The sequence below is a fragment of the Triplophysa dalaica genome, chromosome 2, assembly GCF_015846415.1.
Source record: "Triplophysa dalaica isolate WHDGS20190420 chromosome 2, ASM1584641v1, whole genome shotgun sequence".
Classification (NCBI taxonomy): domain Eukaryota; kingdom Metazoa; phylum Chordata; class Actinopteri; order Cypriniformes; family Nemacheilidae; genus Triplophysa; species Triplophysa dalaica.
Genome location: NC_079543.1, coordinates 6,241,015 through 6,268,954, shown reverse-complemented (window position 1 = coordinate 6,268,954; position 27,940 = coordinate 6,241,015). Strand labels below are relative to the sequence as shown.

Below are 27,940 nucleotides of genomic sequence, written 5' to 3'. Positions count from 1 at the left end.
GCATTTATACAAATAGTGCTAGTGTGTAAACAAACACAAATAAAGATAACAGCAGAATAAAATAAAACGTGATGTACTCCCTAACAGAGTCTCCCTAACAGATATGGCAGATACTCTCTCTCTCTCTCTCTCTCTCTCTCTCTCTCTCTTTTTACTCTTGGTTTCTCACTTCCTGGTTTTGGTCTGTCACCTTCTGGTTCTTGTTTTGCAGCTGAGCTTATGCATTTGGCATTACTTCCCTTTAAATGTTGTAACCCTTTGAGGAAGACAAACAGAGGCCATCCTGAGACTGCAGAGAGAGAGAGAGAGAGAGAGAGAGTGAGAGACAGAGATTGGAGGAGGGGAATATCTCAGGAAGGGAGGGAAGGATTGGAGGACAGCGTTGCGAGGCAAACCATGATCACATGAGCACAGATTTGTTTACAAACTGAAACTCTGCGCGAGAAAGAAAGAGAGAGAGAGAGAGAGAGAGAGAGAGAGAGAGAGCTCTCGACGACATGCCAACTAACGTTAACCTTTCTACACACAGCCGTTATTAACACCTGAGCCCGGACACACGGGTATATGAAGAATGAGTTGAGGACCATTCGAGTATTATCGTTGTGTTTTTCTTGCGTTCTCGATGGGAGGATTGAGAGAGCAGATGGTTTTAGTCGGAGAGAGAAATAACTCCCCCACATATACACGACTACACACATGAACACTATAGAGAAACATCAGCTTGGATACATTATAACCTCTCTGTCCTGCGAGGCCTCTTAAGGAATACACCACCAAAAAAACACAGAATTCTACGCAAACCGAGAGCGGAATCTGAATAAAGGGCATCAGATAAAGTCAAGACATGCGAAAGTCATTAGTGATTTAAGAAAGACAAAGACTTGAATTCATGCTCCGAGGAGAGATTCGCATCACCTCGTCTTTTTGGGATTTACGTGGATGCTTAGCTGTCAACTACGCAGGTATGATCGAGGAATTGCTTTACTTTTGCGTATGACAACACGGAAAGCTCCGAAGTGATTTTCACTTATGGACTCGGAAGACAAGAAGCACATCAAGGGCACATTATGCTCCCTTTGTCTCCGTAACAAAGCACCTTGTGCATATTCACATCGGTGTGTGATCGGTCTTTTGTTCTGGGCAGAAAAGTGAGATGAATCATTAGGCTGATCGAGACAGCGCTCCTCTCATTTAACAGCTGACCGTCGATCATCATTGGACACGATCGTCGTAAAATTTAACCCGGATTTGTGCTGCCAGCCCCCGCGTTGCCAGTTTTTGACAAGCACTGAATTTGCTTGGAGTCAGATTACATGCAACCATTTCAATGGTGTAACGGTGAGTCTTAAGCCTTTCCCGAAAGCCAGACCCGAACTTGAGTTAGTTTCGTCTCTCATCCGTCATTGGAGTGGTACTGGCCGGAATGTTGAAACTAGGTTGAAGAAGTGAATGTTTTCCACTAATGGGAAGTGTTCGTAAAGGTCGAGAAGTGCGGGGAAAGATTGTGAAACTAGTCGTGTGCGTGTAGTTAACCAGCATGTTGTGTGTCAGGCCGTTTACTCTACTGAAAATTGATATGGGGTTTATGTTTTATTTTTAGAAAACAGTGTAATAGGTCAAATGTTGATAGTAAGACGAAAACAACCACGAATGCGTTTGGACAACGTTTAGAAATGGTAAACAAAAAATAAACAATCCTTGAAAAATAATGATGTTTTAACTATACCACTACTGAACTATAGTTGCACAATTATGCCGACATTGGTAACCATAAATTAACCATGTTTTGCTACAATAACCCAAAAGTAAAACTTTTAATACAAATGGTACTCAATGCATCACTACATCATTACACTATTACTTATTACTATAATAAACAACATGTTTCATTTTTGTGAGGCATACTAGGTTTATAAAATCAAAACACCCATTACTGTACAGCACTTTGTAAGTGATTAACACAAGTGAAAAAGTTGAAGTCAACTACAGAAACTAGTCCATTAAACTGGTTTCAGTTTTGTTTAAACTCGCAAAATGAAACCCGTTGTCTCACCATACCAAGATAGCAGGTACAGATTTCTGGTAAAGATCTGGAGATCTTAGAAAAGCAGTTTTACACACAAATTAGATCATAAACGTCTTGCAGACATCTTCTAAATGTCTATATGACCCCGGACAGGAAACGTGTCAGAGACGTAATGCGGTTGAACAAACAATAAAAAAAGTCTTGCAGATGTAAATGCAGACATCAAATAGACGTCTCCATATGTTTATTTGCATTTAGGGTGTGAAATACATACCTCGATAGCACATATTCATCTGGGAGCATTTACATTAGTATAGTATTGTGTAGTATTTATTTGATTGTTTGCTCATCTGCAAAACATCTCTGAGACGTTTCCTGTGTGATGTCATATAGACATGTAGAAGATGTCTGCTAGACGTTTATGAGTTATAATGTATGTAAAACTGCCTTTTTAAGTTGTTTTTACACAGTGGATGTTTTCCAGATCTTTAGCAGACATCTTAGAGACGTACCTGTGCTATCTGGGTCATACAGCAGCGTAGTAATTTGTTGTTTAAAATGCACAGTAAGGGAATCGTTTTAAATGTTATTTTATGGTACATTACAAAATATTTTAAAAGGAAATGTTGAAATTAAACTGAACAAAGATGAATAAATGTAAAATAAGTATTTTTCGTTGTTAGTTCATGTTAGTTAATGCGTTAATAAATGTGAACAAATACAACCTTTTGTAAATGCATCTTTTAAAAATATTGTTTTTTATTGTATTGATGGAATCAGACTAAGTGCTTTAGATGAACTATGTTACAAATTCAGCCTGGAAGTCGTCACGATTTAACCCTTCATCCATAAATGAAAATTCTGTCATGATTTACTCACCTTCTAGTTGTTCCCAGTCTACATTTCTTTCTTCTGATGTACACAGAGAAGATATTTGGAAGAATGCTTATAACCCAACAGATCTTGGCCCCATTGACTCCCATAGTAGGAAAAAATACTTTAGCATTTGTTTTGTTCTGTTTAACACAAAAGAAGATATTTTGAAGAATGTAGGACAGCAAACAGTTTTGGGGCACTTTTGACTAACATTGTATTTTTCCTACTATGGTAGTTAATGGGGGGCATATCTGTCTGGTTACAAGCATTCATCCAAATATCTTTCTCTGTAATCATCAGAACAAACAACTTTATACAGATTTGGAACAACCCGAAGGTGAGTAAATGATGACAGAATTGTCATGGTTGGGTGAAGTATCCTCTTAACACTAGCTGGAATTAATGGAGGGCAACTTCACTCGGTTAACATTAACGTTCAAATGGCATACGCCTCTATAACACACAAATGGTTTCCCTAAAGGCAAGCTGGTTGTGTGTTGGAGGAGGTGATTCCTCAGTTGTTCCTATTTGTTTTGTACATAACTAATTACTCAGAATTCCCTTGGTACTAGGTGGGTGTACTAAAGGCCTGTTCTTCCTGCTGTTTTTGTGTGTGTGTGTGTGTGCGATTGCTATGGTTTAAGCTGCGATGGCTTACTGATTTAAATAACTGTGTGCGTCTGTGTATTTGTGTGCGTGTAGGCTGCCTCTGTGGTTTAGGGTTGCAGCATTCAGACTGTGACATGTCAGAAGAAGACATCTACCGTCTGCCGCTCAACGTGTACGTCATTGTACTGGGCATCGGCATGTTCATCTTCATGCTGAGTGTAATCTTCTGCTGCTATCTGTTCAGGCAAGAACACAAACACACGCATGCAGACACCCCCCCCCCCCCACACAGACACACACACCACACCCGCACAACTTTGCTGATACCTGTTCATCATATTAAATATCTCTGGCTCTGTAAAGACTTGCAGAATTACATTTTTGGAACATATTAAAGTGATTTGTATACAAAGTGTTATGCAAAACTATTTTCCACAATGGTATTTGGGATCTTGTACTTGATTTGCAACAAACGTTGTTGGTTTAGAAGTGATAACGTAATGCACGCATCACAATCACAGCATCTTGTACTTTTGCACCACACTTGTTGCACTTTCAAGTTGCATGCACACTGATGCAGGAAGTCTTTATATTCTTTCTTTTTGTTTATAGGTTGAAACAGCAAGGTACAAGAGAACAGTACAGCTACAATGAGGTGGGTACAAAACACAACGCATTAACACACATCAACTGAGGCTGGTAATAAATACAGCATAGTCTTTGCAACGGTGATGATGAAATTCAATCGGATGACCTTAATACACTTCACCCTTATAAATAGAACTGCCATGACGCAAGAAATGTAACATTTAGAATGTACTATGGTATGGGATTTTAACATGGTTTGCTGTGTAAATAATAAATTAGTCATAAATAATAAGACATTCATAATTATAATTAGACATTTGATTCAAAGCATATTCTTATCAATGTGTGTTCCTTGGAAATTGAATCCTCGGTCTTGGTGTTGCAAGCGCAGTTCTCTTCCAGCTGAGTTGCAGGAAAAATATGTCATAAATCCACACTATTATCATCTGAGACCATCTTCTAGTTTATATCTATAACTGTTTAAAATTTGGATCACTTAATAACACATTATTTGCTTCTACGTTAATAAGTTCTTCGTTAGGAATTATTCGTGCTAAAAGAAAAGTTATATTATACAGTCAAGTAAGACATATTTTAATTTTATTTTACAGGTGGTGTTAAAAGGTGCAGGAAAGAAGTTAAGCCTGCTGGGAGTAAGTATATCAGTAATGTATAGTTTATCGCACAAACATGTTTTTGTAGCTTTTTATTTTAAAAAGGTTCATGCTTTTTACAAAAAACAGTTTTCATATTTAAATACCAGGGCCACAATGGCAGTAGACACAGTACCTATTATCAACAAATATAATTTTTGACATTGTTTCTCACCCCCAATAGCCACCAACAACAATTATTTCATACAGATATTATCCCCAATCAGAAATATGTGCTTGCAGCCTTGAAAAGGGTTGAAAAAAATATTTGTTGCTCCTATAATTTTAGTACAACATACTTACCAGAATAAAGTAAATTCTACTAAATACATTTCATTTTTGTTAAAATATAAATTAAATGTTTCTTCAAGTTAAAAGAAATACGCTGAACAATAATATGTCTAAATCAAACTTCACGGATCACTTACTTTCATATTGAAATTTTTACGACATAGATTGTTAAGTAAGAAGAGTACTCTGTACTGGCATTAGCACAGTTACTGCTCAATTTGTGAAATAACACACTGAAGTTCATGGCTAATATCGTACCTCCCTAATCCTAGGCACAAGCACCGTTCTTCTGGACAGATGGTAACGACTTAAAGAACCCAAAATTAATACCAAAACTCTCCTAAATCTCAAAGATAAATCAACAAAAATCACAAGCAAGTCTTTCTCCTTACTGAAAAACACTTAAAATGATGGTTAATCTGAAAAATTAATCTCCAAAAGCAGATATAAAGCATGCTGGGAACTTCATATCAACTGCCAAGGTAGTTATATCTACAAAAAATATTGATGTAGTCTCAACACAAATAAATAAGTGAACTTGATTTGACCAATTTAAATGGGTGTAACATAATACAATTAAGTTGGATTTACTTAATAATTTGTTCAATTAAAATTACTCAAACAAAATAATTAATCTCTTAACCTTTTTTGTTAAAAAGAGGAGCATAATTATATTATTTAAATCATTTATTTTCATAAAATCTACTAAGGCACATAACATTTTTTTCATTGTAGTATAATAAAACACACATGGTGATTAAAAAAGAAGGTAGAAAGGACCTTTCCACATTTCTCTTTAAAACTTTTGTGTCAACCCTGTTATTCAACATTGGGGATGAATGTGGATGATCAGTGCAAACATGTCTAACAGCATTAGGATCAAATCCTTATCGTCACAACAATTCAATTCAAGTTTCTTTTTATAGCGCTTTTGACAATATTGGATTGTATCAAGGCAGCTTAAAGGGAAGCACTGATAAAAAAGGTGTATGAATTCTTTTTTTTAAAGAATAGGTTTATTCAAGAAATTTTGTATAAAGAATTTTTGTTTTTATATCTAATAATATTTATTCATATGTAAAGATGAAAATGAGGGCATGAGTAAGGTTGCAAGGATATAAATAAATTGACTGACATTATTATGTAAAATAACATAGAAATGTTTTCTTTCCTTCTACATTGCTTTTGTCTAGCTAAATAATTTCACTTTCTTCCAACTTTATAAAACAGAGTCTTGTGGATTACATGAGTAGTCAGTCATTTAAATACAATGCACACAAATAGCAGCATTTCCTGTGAATGACCCAGACAGCATTTCTGAATCTATGATGTGAACCAAACATGCTGGTGGTGAAACATTTTTTTGTGTTTCAGATCTTCTCAGTATCACATTAAACAACATTCTTTCAAACCACAGCCATTTAGACTGTGTTTAATTTGTGTAATGAAAACCTCAAGGGGAAATTCTTACATGCAAAGTGACCTCTACAGGATTTTCGGGTTCTATGATGACCTGGTTTATGGGAACTCAGACATAAAAGTGTTATTCAATAAAATAAAGCCCACCCTTTGCAACATCTTGCATGTTGCTGAAATCAAAACAGACTTCGATCGGCTTGTGAAATTGTTGACACACCATGTGGCATGTAAAAAGAGGAGTCAGAGACTGAAGCTGTTTTGTCTAATATTACAGCAACCCTGTGCCGTGTGTCTGGAGGAATTCAAGACCAGAGATGAGCTGGGTGTGTGCCCCTGTTCACACACCTTCCATAAGAAGTAAGCAGCGCTGTTGAATCATATGAGGCGCGTCATGTTCACTTATGACAAGCCTTGAAACCTAAGGATTTTAACAGAACCAAAACGTCCATTATGCAAAAAATTCAAAGATTGTAGATAGTTAGGCGCTTCACTAGTATTACTTAGAATCAAGGAATAAAGTGCAACGCTTAGTTTGGCCGCTCTAGCAAAAGTCCCGCCTTCCAGTCAAAAGAGCCAATCATCTATCGTATAGAACTAATAATTCTCTGGTAGTAACTAGCAACTCTTTCCCCAGAAGTATACAGCGGACCAGAAAAAGTTTTTTTACTGCAGTTTATGGTACAGTTAATATCAGGTTAAATGTAGGTCTGAAACATGTCGCTTTATTTTAACCTCAGCAAGCGATTTCAAAACTCTGCTTGCTAGCTTGAAAGCTAGCTTGAAGGCCAAGGTCATCTACTGTATTCATCCTCCAAAATGTTGACAAAAATAATATTTTCATGGATGGTAAATACTGTCTTTATCGTCATAGAAAAAGGAACACAAATACTGAGGACTGTTGTATTAATATTGCTAGAAGAGTTTCATAGAAATCTGTGAAGTCTATTGACATTGTTCCCTCCCCAACCTCCAGTATCTTGGATAAAATCATCTGCTTAATGCATGCAAATGTACATTTTTAAAGGGCACTCCAATTTCCTGTTTCAATTAGAAATGTCACACGAAAATGGAAAATTGTAGCCGTGTCAAATCATTTTATGGGGTTTTAAATAAATAAAAATGCCTTCAGCCAGCATTATCAGTGTTTACTTGACAGATTAGTTAAGTTCCCTTGAATAAAGTTATATCAAGGGACCTCGGAAACATCTTGGGACCACAATGTCATACGATATCAACCTTTTTCTAGTCTAACAACTGTAAAAATCATAAAATCTCTTTTGTGTTTCTACTTCTGCAGGTGCCTCCTGAAATGGTTAGAGATCCGTAGCGTCTGCCCAATGTGCAATAAACCAATCACGCGCCTGCAGCATCCAGACGCCCCACGAGCAGCAGAGGGGGTGCAGGACCCTGAAGAGGTGTGACCCCCAAAAACTGCCCTTGGCCCTCGGCCAAATTAGCACTCCCTAGTTCTACGATTGTTGGAACGCATCACGTGATCGGCCAAGGCACTCCAAAGCCATCTATATGCACCGCCACAGAGGCCCAGACGAATTCCCGACAAGATCGTTCGGCCACCACTAGTACCATATTGCCAGTAGCCAAACATAAGAATAATCTCCTATATACCGTGCCACAATATTCTCTTAAGTAGTGTCGCTCAGAGGTCCTTAAGCGAGCGTGCACCGTGCATGCTGGGTAATGGGCTTCAAATGAGAGGTAAATATCTCAGGAGTTTGCCTCAGGGGCTCTAACCAAGCAACGAATAAAAACATCGAACTCCAGCTGTCCACGGACAGATATATACATATATATGATGACAATAGGGTGTAGGTATAGTCCACTGTCTGTTTGACTGGTACTACAGATCTTCATGGATGGAGATCCCATGTAGTCCTATAAAAAATATTAAACATATAATCAGTTACCAGCATTTCTTATCCAACATTGTGCTCATTGCTTGATTTTTCCCTTTTTCTTGTTATTTTGTATCGTTTGTTTTGGAATAAAAATGTCAGGTTTTGTGGTTAACTGATCTTTTATAAAATAGTGGGGATTTGGAAAGCATATTTTTTATTTCAAAACTTCAATGCCTTATGTCTTATTACAGCAATCCTCATAAGAATCATTTATCATACAGAGAAACATTGGGTACTCAAAGTGTCACTTGATATCCAAGAGGACTCGGGAATTGATCCAGAAACTTCGATTAAACAATGACATTTACCATACCAGGCATAATATGCATTATAAATAACACTTATTTAGTTATTCACTGATCTGCCCGTCTATACCAATTTAATTTGAGTTAACTGGCCAATGGTTCCAAAACACAAAAATGTGTGTCCAGAAATAGCCAAAGGTTTAAAAGCAGACAAAGTGGAATAATGGAAACAAATATCAAAACAGTTAGTCCCGAAGATTTTGATCTGAATAATACACCAGATCAGTTCTGTTTTCTAGCTGCTGGCTTCCGCTCCTTTACACTCCACATATTCCAGAGCTTTCTGTTTGACCGCCTGGATGCTCTCGGGTGTGCCATGTTTCCTCTCGTAGTCCAGGTAACGCTTGAAGAAGAACTTGATCTTCTTCACCGACACGCTCAGGTGAATCACACGATCGAAAATCTCCCTGAATTGCACAGGAGAATGTGTCACATTAAGTATAGTGCGTACACACAAATCTGAATTTAAATCAGACTTCAGGATTCTCGATAACTGCTTATCTGATTACATGGATTTAATCAGATCAATCTGTGGCCGCCATACAGTATATACCTCAAACTTATTTCTACTTTACCTCACTTCCTTCTGAGAGCCATGCTTCACCATCAGGTCTATGAACACTGACCACAGGTCAGTACGTTTGGAGTAGGTTCCGAGGACCTTGTCAAACATGGATTTGGCTCTCTCGGTGTTCCCGTACTGGAACTCAAGACGGGCAAACTTGGTGATCAAGTCGACATCTGGAAAGACGGCACATAATGAGCTGCTTAATATATAATCTATGAGTGTTATGCTTAACAGATGACAATTTAGTAAAAAAATATCCTGCTTTTCAAATTGCTCGTCTTTAAAAGACCAAAAACAAATATTCTTGATCATTAAAATAAATAATTATAAGCTAATTAGGCCGGCAAACGATTAATCACATCCAGAATAAAAGTTTGTGTTTAAATAATATATGTCTGTGTACTGTGTATATTAGTTTTGTATTATTAAAACATACACGTATGCATATTAAGGAAATATTTACACGTATATTTGATTATTAACCAACGATTTAAATATATATATTTTTTTTTCCTTTAATGTATGCATGTATGTGCTTATAAATACAAAATGAATATGCACAGTACACAGACATATTATGTAAACACAAACTTGGATGCAATTTATCGCATTTAAATGTTTGACAGCCCTAAACCCAATATTATATATATATATAATGTTTCTAACATACACTACCGTATAAACGTTTACGACCATTTAATCTTGATCCACAATTTTTCAACATGCATAACTAAATAACTTGAAACTATTACATTTTATCATCCTCCTTTTAGTCACTCTTTAACGTTTCAACCCGAGATGCCTGTTCAGTCTAAGTCATCAATAATAAAAAATGATGCTGAATAAAAAAATGCAATCTAAGAAATGTATATGTTGGCATAATTATGTTCTCTCCATATAACATTCAGACATACACTCAAAAGTGGTAGATCTTGAAAAATATTTCAGTCAAGTGACCATAAACTCAAAAGGTTGTTTAGGTAACAAATGTATACAGTTTACAGGCACTTACGATCTTTATTGGACAGACTCTGCAGCGCCCTCTGCAGGAGGGCATTAGCAGCATTGCTCTGACCCTGCCGGAGCAGAAAGCTGCCGTAACTCTCATACACAGCTTTCTCTTGCCTGAAGCGCTTCACCATGCTTTTATAAAGACTCTCGGCTTCCTACACAGAGATTACACAAGACAACAATGACACAGCTTTTCATCTACGATCAGATGTGTTAGAAACCATCAGCTCTCTTCCAGCCCTTAACAGCTTTTGTATTAAGTATCAGCTGTAATGGGAAACGGCTATCATGTAATCGATACTTGTAGAGATACAATGCAGATACAGTTAGTTATATAACAACTTCCTCATATAAATTAGATTGGCAACACGCTCCTAGACAGTATTTCAGTACATTCCTACTAACATCCAAGGAGACCTCAAACGATCAGAGGTAATTCTCACTTTGAGCTTGTCCGACTTGGCGTAAATGTCTGCTAGCTGCTGGTACACAGGCAGCGGTTCGCAGTACTGAATGGCGCGCTCGAAAACCTTCTGCAAACTCTCCTCCGTGCCATACATGTTCTCCAGGTTCAGCATGGCCACCCAAACGTTCAGCTTCTCCTGCTCCTCTCTACACAGACACACACACAATGGAGACGGTTGATACATGTTAATCAAAGGCTTAAAATTACAATTTAAAACAGCAATTCAAACCAAATGCGTAGATGTAAATTCCAGCCGTCTCTCATTTCACCTGAAGGAGATGGTTTTGAGGGCTCTCTCGGCGACGGCTCGTGCCTGCTCGATCTGCGTGGCCTGCAGATGAAAGGCCATGTACTGCAGCCAGAGGAACGAGCTGTCCGGGGACGAGAGGAGCAGGCGCTCAAACGCCGTCGTGTTGTCTGGCCGAACCGACGGGTCCATAAGCTCCGCCTCCAGCTTGCTGAGCTGCTGTTCTGCGTTCTGCTGCTCCTGCTGAAGCTCTTTACGAGTCTTCTTCACAGGCTGTTTTTGATTGGATGAAAATAACAAAAGTATTTTATAATAGTCGTTTATGGACAACTTGTGTGCAAATGCAAAATTGCAACATAACAGCCGCTGACAAACAGAGAAAGAGGACGTGCTTGTGTGTTCACCTTGCTCTGGTCTTCCTCCTCATCTTCGCTGGACTCGTATACCTGGTCCACGGCTGCGGGAGTTAAGGAGCTCAGGGTAGTGTCCCAGGAGAAGTTGCATGATATCTGCAGCCGCTCGGGTTCCTTTGGATTCGAAACATCAAAAGCCACATCACACCACGGTGTCTCATCAGAGGTCGGAAAACAAAAGAATATCCATTCTTACCTTCTTCTCACACTCTTTATTCGGTTCGTCATCGTCTTTCTCTCTGAAGAACACCTCCACGCCGCTATCACTGTCTTCTTTTTTCGCTTTCTTCTTATCAACATGTTCCTCCTTCACCTGTTTCCCTTCTTTCTTTTCATCTTGTTGCTACATGGATGAAGCCAAATCAGTGCCATCTTTCAATTTAAATTGCACAAACAAATACACAAATACACACCTGGCTCTCAGAGGACACACGCTTCCTCTTGGTTCTGTTGTGTTTCTTCTTTTCGTCTTCAGGCAGACGAGAATGCAGTTTGAGGGATTCTGGGAGAATATCCGGTTTCCCGGTGTCTTTCGTGAGCAGTGACAGGGACACGTGGATGTTCTCTGTGTCCACTCTGAATGAGACAGAAACATCTACGTTTAGTCACATGACACAACAAAACATCCAAATTCTACAGAAAATAAACATCACAGCTGCTGATTTACAGTATTATTATTTTTAGGGCTACTTTAGAAACAACATGGAAAAATCTACGCAAGGGGAAACGCGATGTATGTGGTTAGAAATAGCTCATTCTAAGGTAATATAAAAATATAACGCTTCATTATGTAAGGTCTTTTTACACCTCTGAATACATAGTTATGTATATTATTTGCATTTCTGTAACAAATGACACACAGCGCCTTTAAAATATCTTTAGCTCACCTGAGAACCTTGGCAGTAACCAATGCATTCTGGGTAACATGTTTGGATATCATCTCTGGCTTATTAATGAAGTATTTCGAAGCGTGTTGTAACTGAACTCTCCCCTCGAGGGACCTTGACAACCTTTCAAAAATAAAAACGAATAATTTTAATACAATGAAAGGAGTTCACCTTCAAAGAGACTCTTTGAACTCTTTGAGTTCTGCAGAACACAAAAGATATTTTGAAAATTGTTGGTAAGAACAGCACTGGCCCCCAATTACTTCGATTAAAACCAGCGCAAATGAATGGGGGGCTGTTAACAACACTCTTCAAATATGTCTTATTTTGTGTTCTTCAGAAGAAAGAAAGTCATACAGGTTTGAAATAACAAGAGGGTGAGTAAATAATGACATTTATTTTGAACATGACCTACTCCTTTAAAGAGACTAAAACAGCTTAATTGACATTGACCATAGAGCAGTAGCACCGGCACACATTTTACCTCACAAATATGCCTGAAACCCCAACAGTTTTCACATATCCTCTGACAATCTGACCCTCTTTTATGTCAGAAATGGACTGAATTTCTGGGTCTGTAACTTTCTCCTGCTGACCCTTATTTGTTCTGCAAAAATAATAGTTATTTATTAAATGGATGAATACACAAATAGAAATCTAAATGAAAGAGTCTTTTACTCAAATAAAATTACTGAAATTAATGAAAAATAATTATAAATGAAATGATGATCTATTGTATACCTGGAAGGACGTAGCGAAACATTGAAATGTCCCTTTTCTTCCCCGATAATACAGCACCTGAACAAAACATATAAACAAACGCAATCACAACATTTCCACTGTACATCTAAGCTAAATAATATTAAAAAGAGATAAATGAAGTAAAACATAAATATACTGTATATAATTAATATATTGTAATATAATTTAACACATAATATAAATACTAAAATAGACTTTTATCTAGGTCATGTTTTGACTAGACTCACCGGATCACTTGGCCCTCTTTGTAAGGCTCAAGTGGGTTATCCGAGTACTCGTCAGAGAGATCCATCAACGACACAAGACCAGAATTACCAAACGGAAGTTTGACAAACAGTCCCCGGTGAGGCTCGATTTTCCAAACCATCCCCATGGTGACCGATCCCTGCTCTACCTTGTATACCCCTACAGTAACGACACACACAGGAAACGCTAAACAGACCCGAAGGAAAGCCTCAACGTGCGTCACAGGGGCAGGAGCAGGGCTTGAAAACAGGCATCTACAATTTTCATGTATACACGTTACCTGTGAGTGACAGGGAAAGTTGACCAGTCCTGCTTGGATTATTCCCAACAACCTTTGCTAAAACGGCCTGGCCTGGTTTAACAAGCTTCTGTGGGTTATTTGCTTGCTGTGGGAAACAAATGAGTTAACGCTTGTTTTCTTTTCACTTCACCTCACATCATTGACAAAAACAAGTGTACTTTGTGGACATAAAAACGTACAAAAACATTTGTTCTGAAGACTTACCCCAGGTTTGCTTATCATGGCCAACAGCTCAACAGTACCCATGATGTTGGACTTCACGTGAACTTCTAGGCATTTCAATTGCTTGTCGTACTATTAAAAAATTCAACATTACTTAAAAAGCTTTTGCAGAATGGATGTTTGTTCCTTTTCGACTACGACAGTTACCTTTGAGAGGAAGCAGATGACCTCGTCCCCAGGTTTGTAGTTCTTCAGTTTGTCAACTGTCTGCATGGAATCGTCTTCCAGTTTTCTGAGAAAGATAAGTGAGTTTAATTACATTTCTCCAAAACGTTAAAATAACGTTTATAATAAAGTATTAATGTAACAAGAGCAAATGTATGTACAACATGAACCTTGGCAATATTGTAAGTTCAGGAAGGGCCAACTTAAAATCGGGGTGGGTGACCGGCAGGAACCTGTTGAGAAGAAAATCTTAAATTAGAATCAAAAATAAATTGAAATACAATCTGTACCAAAATGTATTCCTGCTTAGCCCCAAATAAACTACAGCACTGAATCACAGATATTTCCCCAATTTTTGTGATGACACAAAAAACAGCAGAACTTCTTTAATGGGACAACATAGCGTAAATGGATTTACCTGTTTCCACGAACTGTGTGTCCTCCGATCACTTTGGCTTGGACCTCCGCCCCGATCTTCAGGGATGATGTCGGATGGCTGCCGACAACAGGCGACTCTTCTATCTCAGACACATGGATGTGTCCCGTGGTCCCTGACGGCAACATTACGAGCACGCCCAAGGGTTTCAACTTCGTGACTTTGGCAGTCACCATCGCCCCAAGACTGTGCTTTTGTGCAGACTCTTTGCTCTTCGATTTGACCTGCTGGTCTTGGCCTTTGCAAGCCACGAGAGGAAGCCCACCCAATTCTTCGCTGCTCGGGTTCTTCACAATCACATTCAGACAGGACCCAATGGAAAACTTCTTCGATTCCAAATCGACAACGTCATTTAATTGTGTCTTAGTGGGAATGACAGTCAGGTGACCCGTATCACCCAATGAGACGACAGCAAAGTCTTTATCAATGTATTGGATCGTGGCGGAGAGTTCAGAGTTTTTACTCAGCTGAGGGAAAACAAGACAATAAAAGTACATTTAAAGGGATAGTATGACTAAATTCTGCAGATATTTTGAAGAATGTTGTTAGACAAACACAAAACCTGAACACAAAACCATTGTCTGAACACAAAACCATATTTCACAAAATATCTTCTTTTGTAAAAATAGGTTTTGAACGTCAGGAGGGGGAATAAATGATGACAACTTACAGATTTTCTCTTTCTGGTCAATGTCGGCAACAGCGACACAAGTACTTGTGATTTCAAAGGGTTGACGTGAAGCACCACAGCCGTGACTTTGCAACCTGCAGTCGTATTCACTCCTGAAAGATTTGCACAGATATGATCACGCAAGAATTTATGAACACATCCATCACAAACTTACACCACTGATGTCCTAAAAGTCATTAAGTGCCTTTTTCAAATTAGCAACCTTGCATTTCACAATCAATGCTATTGACCAGTGCTCACCAGTCGTGTGATGTTTGGAGGCCAAAACGATGGCCTCGCTGAGCTGATCAGAGGTCAGCGTGACCGTTCCGTCCTCTTTGACATCTTCCACGACCATCTTAATTTTATCTCCGACTGATACAGATGAGAGCTGCTCCAGAAGGTCAGATTCACCTTGAAGAGAAATATTAGGGGAAATTCTTAGGGTGTGTTCCAGACAAAAAAGCGATCATCCCTATGTCTGGAACCTGTACCTCTGCAAGTCACCATCTCAATGATGGCCTTCCTCTCCTTCTGACCCTGGATCAGTCTGGCATGGGTGTCTTCTTCCGAGAGATTCAATTCCGACACCTTCAGACTGACCAGAAACCTGTTCTTCTCCTCGTCCAAGTTGGTCACCTTGGCAACCACCGTCTGACCAATCGCGAAGATGTTGGATGTGTCCTTTATGAACTGCTCGCACATGGCCTACGATGACAGCAAAATATCACATGAATTCTACAACACTCGCTTTTGTGTTGCTTTCCTAACAATCAGGCAGCAAAAAGATTGACATACAGCTTTAGGGGCGAGGCCGAAGAGTCCGCGAGGAAAGTCAATGAAGATTCCGTAAGGCATGATGTTCTTCACCCAGCCCACCATCTGCATCCCCAACTGCAGCTCGGAGAACCCTGTAGGGACGTTTCCATCCTCCAGACAGGCCATCAGTGATGGTTTCTTAGTGAGATTCTGAAGAGATTCTTGGTTAAGTAAAATAACTGAATTGAGTTGGATTTCATCTTAAAATTCAAAAGAAACCCGAAGGACTACTGAGTAGATATTTTGAAGAACGTTGGTAACCAAACAAGGAAACCACAAAGACACCATTTGTTACACAGAAGAAAGAGTCTTTAACAGGCTTTGACTGATGTGAGGGTGAATAAAGAACAGATTTTTTATTTTTGGGTGAACTATCCCTTTAAGCATGAGTTATAGGAAAAGCTCTTTAAGGATACAATGCCCCTCTTGTTCTTGTTGAGACAAACTACGTTTGAGATGTTGTCCCCCTCGTTCAGCGCGTCCCACAGGAGAAGGCAGTTGGTCACATGATCAGACAGATGTACCGTGGGAAGGAAAGCTGGAATCTCCTCAGGTAGAATGGAGACCTCGAGGCCATCCAGGACTTTTCTGCGGACTCTTACATCAACTGTCTAAACAAAATGAGAAAACAATAAAGATGCAACAACTATATGCGAGAACAAATTTAAAGAATTTGTGGTTTGCCGCTTTTAAAAAATAAGAAACAAAGGATAAAATGGTTTCTGTTATATTACCTTTCCAATCTCAAAGTCAAACTGAGCAGACTGTGTCTCTATTACATCAACTTCAGTTACGGCTTTGAAAGACAAAACCAGTTTCTCACTTTCTTCATTACACTTTATCACTTTGGCTTTGACAACCTGCAAAAAAAAGAAAGATCCAAAGTGTTAACTAATGTGAACTAAATATAAAATTATATTAAGAAAAAAATGTGGAAACCATTTTGAAGAACGTTGGTAGCCAAACAACATTGACCCCCATTGACTTCCACTGTACGGACACAAAACCACCAAACATTTCTCAAAATATCTTCCACTGAAGAAAGAGTGATACACAGGTTTTGAACGACATGAAGGTGAATAAACATGGCAGAAAAACTAACCCTGGAACTCTGCGGACCCAGATAAGGGTCCAAAATCACTTTATTAAAATGTGAGTCAAAAGTGTCCAGTGTAAAAGGTTAAGATACCGGCAAGTGCAAATTAAACCACTGTGCATGACGTCTCTGACCTGGCCTACAAAGAAGAGTTCTTCTGGATCAGTCACATCCTCGGTTGACAGCTCCTGCACAGGAACCAAGCCTTTCACTTCCCCATAAAACCGCACAATGCAGCCATATTTCTTCACGCATATAATGGAGCCATGAGCGACGCGGCCCACCCTGGCATCAGAGTATGATTGGATGATGGGGAGAGTGGACTCGATCAGGGCCTTTTTTCTGGTCAGGAGTAGCCGCTTATTAGCTGAATCCACTGATAAGACCTAAATCAATAAAATATAGAAAATATGAACAAGATAATAATTGAATACAATAGATAGAACCATAACAACCCAAAGTCACAAAAGATCTGTTTTCAGGAGAAACTGAACAAACGACTCTCACCCTGCACTTGACTGTCATGCCCTCGTGAAACTTCTTCTCTGGGTTTGTCAGGACCACGTCAGCCAGGTGATTTCTGGGTATCATTCCTCTGATGTGGTCTGTTACCCTCACAAACACACCCGGTTTCTGCAAACTGATAACTGTGGCCTGAAACACCAAATAGCGTGTGATTATTTATTATACTTTCTGACATTTTCTATAAATGCAATAATCTTTGTTCTGTATTGTTGCCCACCTCAATAATTTGCCCCACTTTGACGTCTTGGTATCTGAAGAACTTTGCTTCAATGTTGCTCCTACAAAACAAAAAATGTTTTAACTTATAACTTGTCTCACGAAATTTGTGCATTATTGTGTCCAGACATTGGTTTGGATTGCTTGTTTAAATTCACAATTTTTATTTGATTTGATGGGCAAAAAACTAGACTGATTTTCTAGTCTCTAGAAATTACTGTAATCCAGTGGATTTTACCCTTTCATTTAGCCCCCATTGCCCAAAAAACATATATATGAACTGATGGTCATATATATGAACTGAAGGGATACTTCAAAAATGAATATTCTGTCATCATTTTTTCACCTTCAAGTTGTTCCAAATGTGTATACATTGTTTTTATGAACACAGAGAAAGGTATTTGGAAAAATGCTTATGACCATGTTGTTATGACCAAACAACACCCATTGACTACCATAGTAGGAAAATACAATGGTGGTCAAAAGGTGCCCCAGAAAATATCTTCTTTTGTGTTCAACCGAACAAAAAAAATGGGAATCAATGGGTGTTGATATCTGTTTGGTTACAAGCATTTATCCAAATATCTTTCATCATAACAAAGAAGTGTATACACATTTGGAACAACTCGAAGGTGAGTAAATGATGATTTCACCATTTTTGGGTGAAGTATCACTTTAATGACGGACAAAAGACGACACTCACTTGCGTAGTGAAGCCATCTGAATCTGCTCCATGGGGCTGTAATCTGTGATTCTCAGATTATGTTCGGGCATGGCCACCAAACGATTCGGGTTGAATTCTTCTTTCGGCTCCTTCATTCTGTTTCTCTACAAAAACATTTAGATGGTTTTAGTCAAGATAAATTAAGAAATGTGTCAATGAAGAAATGTGTCAATGTAAATAATACAGATCGCATATATGATCATGTCCTTTCGGAATACACATAACATCCGATGTGATGTTTGCGTACTCACGTGCACAAATGCCGTGGTACCATCGGGCAACTCCATCAAGGCCCCGGAGTGATGGTGCAGGGCAGTCATTTTACAGCCCTGAACCACCTCTCCTATCTGCTCACTGGTGAAGTTATCAAGCACACTGCCCCCTGGTGGCAAGAGATGGCTGCGCAGGGAGAGGGCGACCGCCCGAGAGGAGGGCTCAATGTACAAAACCCGTGCCAGGACCTGATAATGAGAAAAAAATTGCAGAAAGAATTATGATATTAGGATCTAATAGTTTGTAAGAGTTATTCTAAAGCTCTTGACTCTTACCTCATTGCCCGATTTGTAGCTGGATGCTTTTTCTTGATCAATATGCAAAAAATCAACCGTGCCACTAAAAGACGAGAGATACTCTACAACAAGCCCATGAGGAGTCACCTAAAATCAGATGTAATCGGTTATAACAAAATGACTCGGATTAAACACGCCAATGCACCAAACTGCGATAGTAAAAAGCATTTCTTCACATACTGCAGTCTCACCCTTTTTATTTGCACCCGGATCAGCAGGCCGGGCAGGAGACTATCTAGAGTCCATCCTTGCTGAGTCCCTGCGACAGACTTATTGACAGCCTGGGGGTTCAGAGACAAGCGCACCACGCGTCCTTCGTTCTTCACCTCCTCGATGAGACTTAATACATACTGGCCCACCTTTAGATCTGAGATAAACAAGATACTCAACATCAATGTGATATAGACGCAATGTGGCATATTTGATATTTGCACGGTTTTAGACTCCATATAAATGATGAAGTGCACAATTATGAATCTGTGCTTCAGGATTTCTCACCTTGTTTTGAGGACGTACTCTTCTTGGGCAGGAAGGCTTTTGTGCCGCTGATTCCAATGTCAACCAGGAACCCGTGATCTTCCACACTCTCCACACAACCACTCAAAGTCTGAAATATAAGAATATGCAAATGGATTTGATCTTGCTGCCCAAGAAATAATTATTCATTAAATGTAACAGACTAACCCACTAAATAACTTTTTACCATTTTGAGTACACTGAAATATTGATTTCAATGTATTGGTCTGAGAAGTTATGCATTAATTAATCACAATATTCATGGTATTGGTCACTTCCATATAATAAAGAAAATATTAAAAATGTAATATCATCCCAAGGTTACTGTTGTTCATTACAACTAAACCTATTATACAATTACTTTTAGAAAACTTAAAATTAGAAATAAACTGAAATAAGCTGAGACACTAAAATAATGAACTGATAATAAACTAATCTAAAACAGAAATAAAATAAATGACACATATATAGTTAAATAAAACGACAAAAACACATATCAGAATTGCTGAACATCAAACCTACAAATAAAAATTACAGAATAAAAATATGTTTCACATAATAAATGCTTGTGTACTGCGAGTATTAATTTTGTATTTATAGACACATACACACACCTATATATTTGAGAAAAAATAAAGTTTACATATATTTAAAATTATTTATACATTTCCTAAATATAAACATGTCTGTGTATGTGTATGCATTTATATATTGAAAAAAAAACATATGCACAGTACATTTATTAAGGTAAACACAAACTTTTATTCTGAATTAATCGTGTTTAATCATTTAACAGTCCTGATAAAAATAAAAGATAATTCCAAAAATGAACAAAACTTAAAACAAAGCTGTATCGTCCAGTGCGGTTAACACAACACATATCCGAACACATTTTAATTTGCGTATAAGTGTAAGATTTTAAACTCACCATTCCAGGTTTCAAAGCAGCTGGACTCAAACACTTGTTGACCTCTTTTGGGTTGATCGACAATTTAAGACTAATCTGGCCCTCACTAACGGAGTTTAAAGAAGATACAACACATCTGACCAACGTTCCAGGAGTGAGAAGTTCAGAGAGAGTGACAACTTCCTATGAAAGATAGATAAACATAAACGTATTACATCGTTTAGCATGACACAACACATGGATGTTTTTGCTTTCCACCTTGTTTTCGCACTCGTCTACGTTACCTCTAAACTGTCTAAAGAATCCAGTTGTTCAATAAGGATCTTGGTGTAAGAGTCACAGATGTTACGGATTGGAAGGTAACCAACAAGGCCACTTGGCAGACCCACTACAGCCTCCATATCTGACACTTCCCTTACACAGCCAAGCAACAGAGTGCCTACCTTCAGATTCTAGAAAAACAGAAGTGCACAAATAAATTGAAAATAAAATGTATTTGGTTTCATTGGAAGGTGAAATGTTTACACATTTACATGTATACAGTCAGATTAATATGCATTAATCACTTAATTTACCAGAAGATGAAGAACTTCCACACAATCAGCCGTATTGAGTTTTAAACCCCTAGTATCTACTTTGAGTTTTTTAAAGTTCTCCCCTTCATCCTGTTTCACAGTCTTTCTCTTCTTTTTAACCTCTGGTTCCTGTGTCTGAAAGATATTTCATAGCATTCATTACATAGATGTGCGATCATTCAATAAACAAAAGTCACTGCTTATCCATTATCTTTATAAAGTTACCTGAAAGAGATTGTCTACTTCATGGGACTTCACGGATTTGTCCACAGAGGACTTATGTGTGCCACCTCGAGGGAAATCTTCTTCCATTGCTTCCACCCAAATTTAAATTTGATAAATTAACAAAATCTAAAAATTGAATCTTAAACCTAAACAGAACACATAGAAGCTAAAAATTGTGTTTTATCGTTGTATATGTTCAATAAACACACAGATATGAATGAACACAGTTAACGTTAATGCAATGAACGCATATAAATTGTAGCAAAGTATCGAAATAATATTCTTTAGGTTTTAATATCTGCCATTAGCAGCCGTAGGAATAAAAGCAGCAAGACAGCACTTACTTCACAAAATTTCGCGTGGGTCAGTGTAAATATCTTTAAAAAGTCTCATGCAGAAAATCTCACATGTTCCTCTCACAAGCGTGCCATTGCTACGACCCGGATGTAAACACCAAGAGGTGGGAATCAATAGTTTACCCAAAGAAAACATATTCAACCAATAGAAATACGAGAATACTCGATTGACGTCACTAGCAACCAATCATTTTGTCCAAAAGGTGATTGACGCAAGGGTAATCCAATTATTTTAGCATAACTGTTTAGCAGACGCATGCTAAAAAGGGGCGGGATTTCCTTTTTGCATTCGTTTTCCGGCCTCTCCATTGAAGGGCACCAGTTTATTTGAAGAGCTCGAGTTTGCTCGGTAAGTCACGTTTTACATTTTAATAATAAATGTATTATTTCCTTCTTGTCTTAAAATGTTTTCTGTTTTCGTCTTGTTTGCCAAACGAATAAATTCTGCCTAATAAAGCCAGAGGTCGCCTTTACCATAAGGGCGATGGCAGCGAATGGACTAAAAAGCTTCCAATTAATTAAACGTATTTATACAATTATGAGAGTTCAGTGTGAACATACTTTCTTAAGTATTTTGACCTACAATTATATTTCAACACGCACGTAACTTGTCATTATTTCCATATGCACATTTCGCGAGCACTTTGCGTGACCTTACGTCAATGATCCCACACTAAAATTAACCATGTATGTTTTCATAATGGTTTGTATAACATTATCTTTTAATATTCTTGTTTGTCTCAAAGTTCGTGTACAATAAACATGGGTGGACACGACGCTGGGACGCAACATCAGTTCACTGGCATCGCCAAGTACTTCAATTCATACTCCATTACTGGCAGGAGGAATGTAAGTTATTTGGATCAAATATGTCAGGATTTGCATTAAGTGGTGGTTTTGTTTAAAATAAACCTTCATTTTCTTTTGATTATAATCAAGATATCAATTTGTGAATTTATGATTCTTCTTTCACTTTGATCCTAGTGTGTGTTGGCCACATACGCCAGCATTGCTGCCATTATCCTCTTCTTCAAGTTGAAGCCCAAGAAGCAGAAGGCAGTAAAGTAAAGTTAACGTATAAGTAAGTATTAACTACAATGTTAACTTTAAGAGCTTTTTGTTTTCTCAAAGATAGCGTACATACACTTCTGTACTTACATATCTTTTTTACTGTCTCTTTACAGGACATTTTTGTTATATGCGGAGGGGTATGGGAAGCTAGATGTCCTTGTATTATCACTTCAGTTCTATGTAAAGAATAAAAGATCACTTACACCAACAGTGTATAGAAAACTTGTTTTATTTACACATTTAAGCACTAATATAAAAGCTTGTAGAGACAAGGAGAAGAGTGCTCATGTATAGGCATTCTGATCTAGGACAAGTCTCTTTGTCACATCCAAATTTTGTCTATGATTTAAATTGAGCTGATTCTAGATCATCCACCTCATTCAGAGAAGTATGAAGCATGAAGGCAATGGTGATGGGTCCGTGTTACAGAGATGAATAAAGAAATATAAAAGCTCAAAATCCTTGCTTGTACAAACAGTTAATTTGGTTTTACATAAAAAAACATAAAATCTGATCTTGGATCAGGATATAAATGACAGAAGAGGTATTTGTGGCTGCTCATGGGTATCTTATATACAAACACTCTGAGTGCATGACTGATTCAATCTGTCACACCAGTAACAACCGAATGTGATGAGTCTCATTACACAGCTTTTCATTTTGCCTGAAGCAATTTCACATTGAGATGTTTGGAAATCTTAAAAAAAGCTGATTCCATCACTGGGAGTTGTACATCCCTGCGGCCAGCAACAGGTTGCGTCTGGTGAAGTGCAGGTGGACGACAGATGTGGATTTGGAATTGTACGACCCTAGCAGGAGCTCCTGCGAGTTATCATACAGGTGAATGTGTCCGGTTGCTGCAGTGAAATCGTCTGTCTCTATGTCGTCAAAAGCCTTCATAGCATCCCACAGGCGTACTGTATTATCCATAGAGCCTGAGACAGACAGAAAGTTTAAGTTTTAATAAGAGAACAATTTATAATACATTAGATTGATTTGCTTTAAATGTTAACCCTGGTTTTAAGAAGTAATGCAGCAGTCCTAACCTGATGCAAGAATTTCTCCATCTCTGCTAAACCTGAGGGAATAAATCGTGTCTGTGTGACCCTTGAGCTCTCCGATCATCAGCCCGTGTCCGATATCCCATAACAGTACTCGTCCATCTGTTGCACCAGATGCCAAGAATTTTCCATTGGGTGAGAAAGCAAGACAATGGATGGGCCCCTGGAAAAAAGGTGATGTTTAATTACTTCAAAAGATAAATTAACAATAAATGAATAAAGCCATAAAAAAAAAATGGTTGTTACAATGAAAAGATCAATAAAGTTGATACGATTAGCATTTCTCCAATACAAAAATAATACTGCATGGATTCCACAGTTTCCAATGCAATCGCGAGACTTCAGTACCTTGTGACCTGTGAAAATTCGGACGCAGTTCCCATTCAGGACATCCCAGAGGCGCACGGTGCGATCGCTGGAGCCTGTTGCCACGTAGTTAGCGTTGGGGTGAAAGCGTGTGCAGGTGACGTCAGCTAGATGGCCAGCAAATATCCGCAGTGGCTGGTAATGATCTGTCGCCCAGAGGCTGGAAAAAAAATCTGATAATTAATTATAAACCCTTTAAAACAAGCATATTTACTGCCCAAAATGATCACTTGAAAAAATCATAAGAAATGTACATACTAAGTCATTCAAATAAATAATATGTAAATTAAATTTTATATGAAAAATCAAGATATCACTGCTGTCTTTCTGAAACGTTGTGTCTGCATTTTTTGCAATTTTTATTTTTTGCCATAAATCAGTATTATTAGTCACACTCTATTTTTGTCACTGGGTTTTGTAAACATCTAACCAATAAAATGTGCCTGTCAACTTTGACAACACCAATATTTTATTGTTTTTAAATTATAGTGTCCTTGCATTTACTGAAAAGCAGCAAATTTGGAAATCAAGAACAGCGACGATATGCTGCCTATGGGTTAATGCATATTTTAAAATTGCATGTAGCTCAACTGGTAGAGCTAGGTGTTAGGAAAAATTGAATAACTTCAAGCCTCATTCAAAAAGTCCCGTACCGTGCAACTCTATCATGTCCTCCAGACACAAAATAATAACCAAAGGGTGAAAACTGGGTATCCCACACTGGATAATTGTGTCCTTTATACCCCACGAGACAAGTAAACGTCTGCAGACTCCACAGCCTGATTGTACCATCCTCAGAACTGGATAACAAATAGTTCCTAAAAGAATGACAAACAAAAAAAGATATGAACAATATTAACAGATTTCATAATGTAAAGGTAAAATATACAAGTCATGTTTAGAATTGTTTACACTTTTCTACATCTTTTATATAATCATAAACTGCTCTAGGTTGAATGATTACATCAGAAGACGTTCAATACCTGTCCGGGCTAAAGCTGACACCATACACCGGCCCGCCGTGACCGTAGAGGACCTTAGACTCACTGGCTGTCTTCTCATCCATGATCCTTTCAAGAACATCATCCGACTCCTTATCAATCAGACTCAGTTCTAGAAAAAGCACATGATGGTAGCGTAAACAGAAATTAAGCACAGACAGAAGATGTTTAGGGCTGTCAGTATATAGATACAGTATTTAACACTAATCATGACCATGACCTGATTTGGTGGGAATGACTGTGTACCTGCTGCAGACTTGACCCTGCGTAACTTTTTGGGCGTGACACTCCACACTCTGACGGTGGAATCGGAAAACCCTCCCGCTAGTAGACTTGAGTCATCTGTGAAGTCTACTGCCGTCAAACCCTGAGCACCACAGAGAAAATGAATAAACGGCAAATAAAAACAACCAAGTCACTCAAAAAAAGATTGAGTGAGGTATCTCTTGCCTGGTAGGCATTTAGGAATGTGTAGAAACAAATGGAAGGCAGGTTCTCTGGACTGAGTCGGATTCGTTTAGTGCTCTCCTTCAAATACATGATCTTATCCAGCTTGTCTGAGTCTTTCAGCTCTGGCAGAGGAATCCTGTTTAAAATGAAATAAAAGGTTATGATGCAACTTTTTTAATTGAGTGGTATTTCAAGGGTTTCATGGCAGAGAAAGGTTAGGGCCATCTATACCTGTTCTGCTGAGGTGCATTGGGATCTTGTTTTTTGCTCTTTGAGCCCAAGCTGTCCTTCTTAGCTTTCTTCTTCTTGGGCTTTCCTTCCTCGTTCTCCGCTTCCTCATCTTCATCGTCCAGAGGGACCTCGATCTCTGGTTCCTTTAGCAGCCCATAGTATACCTGACACCATCCAAACAAACACAATTTATGAGATGTGTATTTGGAAGTCTCTTTCCAAATAAATCCAAATGCAAAAATTACATCTGCAAAAATCCTTTCACATGCTTCCTCAATCACTACTGACCTTGAGCTTGTTAACCTCTCGCTTGGCCTCTCCGGCGAGACTACCAGACATGCTGTCGATCTGACTCTTGCTGCGGGGCATGCCGTCAAAGATGTCAATATACAGGTGCTCCTGAATGATGGTCCATATCTGGTTATTTTGCCTCTCCTGCAGGTGCCTCTTGAGCAGCTGGTACGAGTCACGGGAGATCCGGAGCACGAAGCGGCTGGTGCGAAAGTCCAGCAGAGTCTCGTTCCCCTTCATGTGCTCCTTTTTAGTGAGGCCACAGAGAACACGCAGGTCGTCCTGATAGTAGCATTCCTGATCACCGCTAAACCTATCAGCGGAGAGAAAATGATTTGTTACACCTTCTTACCTTACCCCGGTTTAAAAATAGTAAGCCATCTATTAAGGATACAACTTTTAACATACTACAGTTTTGGACACACTAATTCTAATAGTATTACGGTGCAGAGATAGACTAGTGCACATATCTACATCTACAATACTTTTATTAATCGTTGTGACAAGAGGCAAAGTTACTTGTCGAAGAAAGCCTTGGCTTCGCTCTCGTTGTTGTTGTAGACCAGCTCCAGGTACATGTGAACAAACAGAGGATAGAAGAGCTGGGACAGCTCGGCCCTGTGACAGTCAAGGACCGACTCTATGAATTTCTTCAGGTCACTGTAGTAAACCTTATAAAGAGGTGGTTCTCCTTGCTGACTGTATGCTGACAAGATAACTCTGACATCTGGCTGGTCATCCCCACCTGCAGGTGAGAATGTAAACAAGTCAAATCAATCACTATTGAAAACTTGAATAATTGTACTGCACTTGAGGAAGGCTGACCACGTCAACAAGCACCGTGTACACGACACTGATGATATTCATCATAATATTATAGACAACTGATTCAACAGGTTGTATGCTAATTCGATTAACGTTAGTGGTAAAATGTCAGCATAAGAAACAAAGTTAATCATAACAGAGCAATGTCTTAATTCTACTATTATTTATGAATAAGGGATGTCTATATTTTTGATGCAATTGTATTAGATGTTTGGTAAACTAACTTTTAAGAGGCAGAGGAGCGCTCTGGGGGGCGGCTGCTGATGTGATGGACACACGGCTTAGCAAAGCGTTTGTATCTCCAGCGTCGCCATCACCTTTCCCTCCGGCATCAGTAGCCTTTGAGTTCTCTTGATCGTCCGACAGTCCGGCTTCACGCTTTAGAATATCCACCGACTCCGTCAATTTATTCCGCCTCAGGAACTGCAGCACCGCAATCAAAGTTTGCTGGTCCTCCGGCTTCTGAGCTCCGCCGGCGGGGGGCGACGAGGAAAGCACCCCGCTCCCCGCATTTCCCGAGATGTTTGCCGAACCATCGCTGAGAATTTCGGGCTTTGTTTCTTTCTCGGTGTCCAGCTCTATCGACCCATCTTGCACAGCCGCCATTTTGCCCGGCGCACGGAGCAGGGACGTCATGACGCATGTAGCTCGACGTACGTCGTGACGTATGAAGAAAGTTCCCATAAAGCAAAAAGGAGCATTTTCACGTTTTATTAATGAATTTACTTGTAAAATATACTGACAATAATTAATTACAGATATTAAAATCAAAGTCAGCCCAAAGGTATTTATTGTCATGTGTACAAAACATTTTGAACAAAATATGTATTAAACGCATAAGAGACAATATAGAGACCGGTGTCTTTATTTGTTCACACTAAAGGGTGTAAATCCATGTATCAATCAATCGCAAAGCAATGATACATTAAACGTCACATATTTTCTATAGTATATTTTCCCGATTAAACAAAAAAAACATATAAACTATGTTAGTCAATCACCATTGGCTTGCTGTTTCTCCACCCATTTCCCTCAGTGT

General features: G+C 38.7%; 4 protein-coding genes across 6 annotated transcripts; 2 read left to right on the top strand and 2 right to left on the bottom strand.

Moving 5' to 3' along the window:
- Window positions 1-277: 277 nt before the first annotated feature.
- Window positions 278-8,490, top strand: zgc:175214 (uncharacterized protein LOC557610 homolog). Of its 2 annotated transcripts, none has more exons than XM_056772265.1 (6): window positions 278-962; window positions 3,605-3,755; window positions 4,124-4,166; window positions 4,711-4,752; window positions 6,737-6,819; window positions 7,760-8,490. In XM_056772265.1, exons 1-6 carry the CDS (start codon window positions 890-892, stop codon window positions 7,881-7,883), a joined length of 516 nt encoding a protein of 171 aa, XP_056628243.1. In that variant the 5' UTR covers window positions 278-889; the 3' UTR covers window positions 7,884-8,490. The 2 variants fall into 2 exon arrangements, with proteins under 2 accessions (XP_056628243.1, XP_056628253.1); XM_056772275.1 differs by having other exon boundaries at window positions 278-1,338.
- A 25-nt stretch (window positions 8,491-8,515) lies between these two features.
- Window positions 8,516-21,689, bottom strand: pdcd11 (programmed cell death 11). 2 transcript variants are annotated; one of them, XM_056772246.1, is made up of 36 exons: window positions 21,594-21,689; window positions 21,250-21,338; window positions 21,025-21,159; window positions 20,734-20,901; window positions 20,471-20,632; window positions 19,525-19,633; window positions 19,218-19,393; window positions 19,006-19,113; window positions 18,709-18,918; window positions 18,437-18,561; window positions 17,735-17,795; window positions 17,500-17,646; window positions 17,127-17,378; window positions 16,631-16,756; window positions 16,313-16,507; window positions 15,876-16,046; window positions 15,572-15,785; window positions 15,339-15,491; window positions 15,078-15,190; window positions 14,390-14,874; window positions 14,142-14,204; window positions 13,954-14,038; window positions 13,789-13,878; window positions 13,564-13,669; window positions 13,265-13,442; window positions 13,017-13,073; window positions 12,760-12,882; window positions 12,276-12,398; window positions 11,802-11,964; window positions 11,585-11,731; window positions 11,380-11,502; window positions 10,998-11,248; window positions 10,706-10,874; window positions 10,264-10,417; window positions 9,259-9,424; window positions 8,516-9,090 (listed from the first exon to the last, which is right to left on the bottom strand). In XM_056772246.1, the coding sequence occupies exons 2-36, from the start codon at window positions 21,334-21,336 to the stop codon at window positions 8,919-8,921; spliced, it is 5,367 nt and encodes a 1,788-aa protein (XP_056628224.1). In that variant the 5' UTR covers window positions 21,337-21,338; window positions 21,594-21,689; the 3' UTR covers window positions 8,516-8,918. The 2 variants fall into 2 exon arrangements, with proteins under 2 accessions (XP_056628224.1, XP_056628231.1); XM_056772253.1 differs by having other exon boundaries at window positions 21,250-21,395; window positions 21,594-21,677.
- A 192-nt stretch (window positions 21,690-21,881) lies between these two features.
- Window positions 21,882-22,884, top strand: atp5md (ATP synthase membrane subunit k). Its single transcript, XM_056740161.1, has 4 exons — window positions 21,882-21,954; window positions 22,352-22,454; window positions 22,590-22,686; window positions 22,790-22,884. The coding sequence occupies exons 2-3, from the start codon at window positions 22,368-22,370 to the stop codon at window positions 22,671-22,673; spliced, it is 171 nt and encodes a 56-aa protein (XP_056596139.1). The 5' UTR covers window positions 21,882-21,954; window positions 22,352-22,367; the 3' UTR covers window positions 22,674-22,686; window positions 22,790-22,884.
- A 5-nt stretch (window positions 22,885-22,889) lies between these two features.
- taf5 (TAF5 RNA polymerase II, TATA box binding protein (TBP)-associated factor) lies at window positions 22,890-27,575 on the bottom strand. The gene is made up of 11 exons (XM_056740151.1): window positions 27,126-27,575; window positions 26,596-26,821; window positions 26,074-26,389; window positions 25,786-25,949; window positions 25,555-25,690; window positions 25,351-25,471; window positions 25,087-25,216; window positions 24,757-24,921; window positions 24,086-24,263; window positions 23,723-23,900; window positions 22,890-23,611 (listed from the first exon to the last, which is right to left on the bottom strand). The coding sequence occupies exons 1-11, from the start codon at window positions 27,535-27,537 to the stop codon at window positions 23,394-23,396; spliced, it is 2,244 nt and encodes a 747-aa protein (XP_056596129.1). The 5' UTR covers window positions 27,538-27,575; the 3' UTR covers window positions 22,890-23,393.
- Between the last annotated feature and the right edge of the window lie 365 nt (window positions 27,576-27,940).

Coding starts and splice junctions, on each gene's coding strand:
- zgc:175214 (XM_056772265.1), top strand. CDS start 890: ATGCTCCGAGGAGAGATTCGCATCACCTCGTCTTTTTGGGATTTACGT. Junction 4,167..4,710: donor AACAGTACAGCTACAATGAG/GTGGGTACAAAA, acceptor TTTATTTTACAG/GTGGTGTTAAAAGGTGCAGG. Junction 4,753..6,736: donor AGAAGTTAAGCCTGCTGGGA/GTAAGTATATCA, acceptor CTAATATTACAG/CAACCCTGTGCCGTGTGTCT.
- pdcd11 (XM_056772246.1), bottom strand. CDS start 21,336: ATGGAAGAAGATTTCCCTCGAGGTGGCACACATAAGTCCTCTGTGGAC. Junction 16,757..17,126: donor AACTCTTCTTTGTAGGCCAG/GTCAGAGACGTC, acceptor TTTTTTTTGCAG/GTTGTCAAAGCCAAAGTGAT. Junction 13,074..13,264: donor AAAGAGGGCCAAGTGATCCG/GTGAGTCTAGTC, acceptor TGTTTTGTTCAG/GTGCTGTATTATCGGGGAAG.
- atp5md (XM_056740161.1), top strand. CDS start 22,368: ATGGGTGGACACGACGCTGGGACGCAACATCAGTTCACTGGCATCGCC. Junction 22,455..22,589: donor CCATTACTGGCAGGAGGAAT/GTAAGTTATTTG, acceptor CTTTGATCCTAG/TGTGTGTTGGCCACATACGC.
- taf5 (XM_056740151.1), bottom strand. CDS start 27,537: ATGACGTCCCTGCTCCGTGCGCCGGGCAAAATGGCGGCTGTGCAAGAT. Junction 26,390..26,595: donor GCCAAGGCTTTCTTCGACAA/GTAACTTTGCCT, acceptor CTCCGCTGATAG/GTTTAGCGGTGATCAGGAAT. Junction 24,264..24,756: donor GGACATGATAGAGTTGCACG/GTACGGGACTTT, acceptor TTTTTTTTCCAG/CCTCTGGGCGACAGATCATT.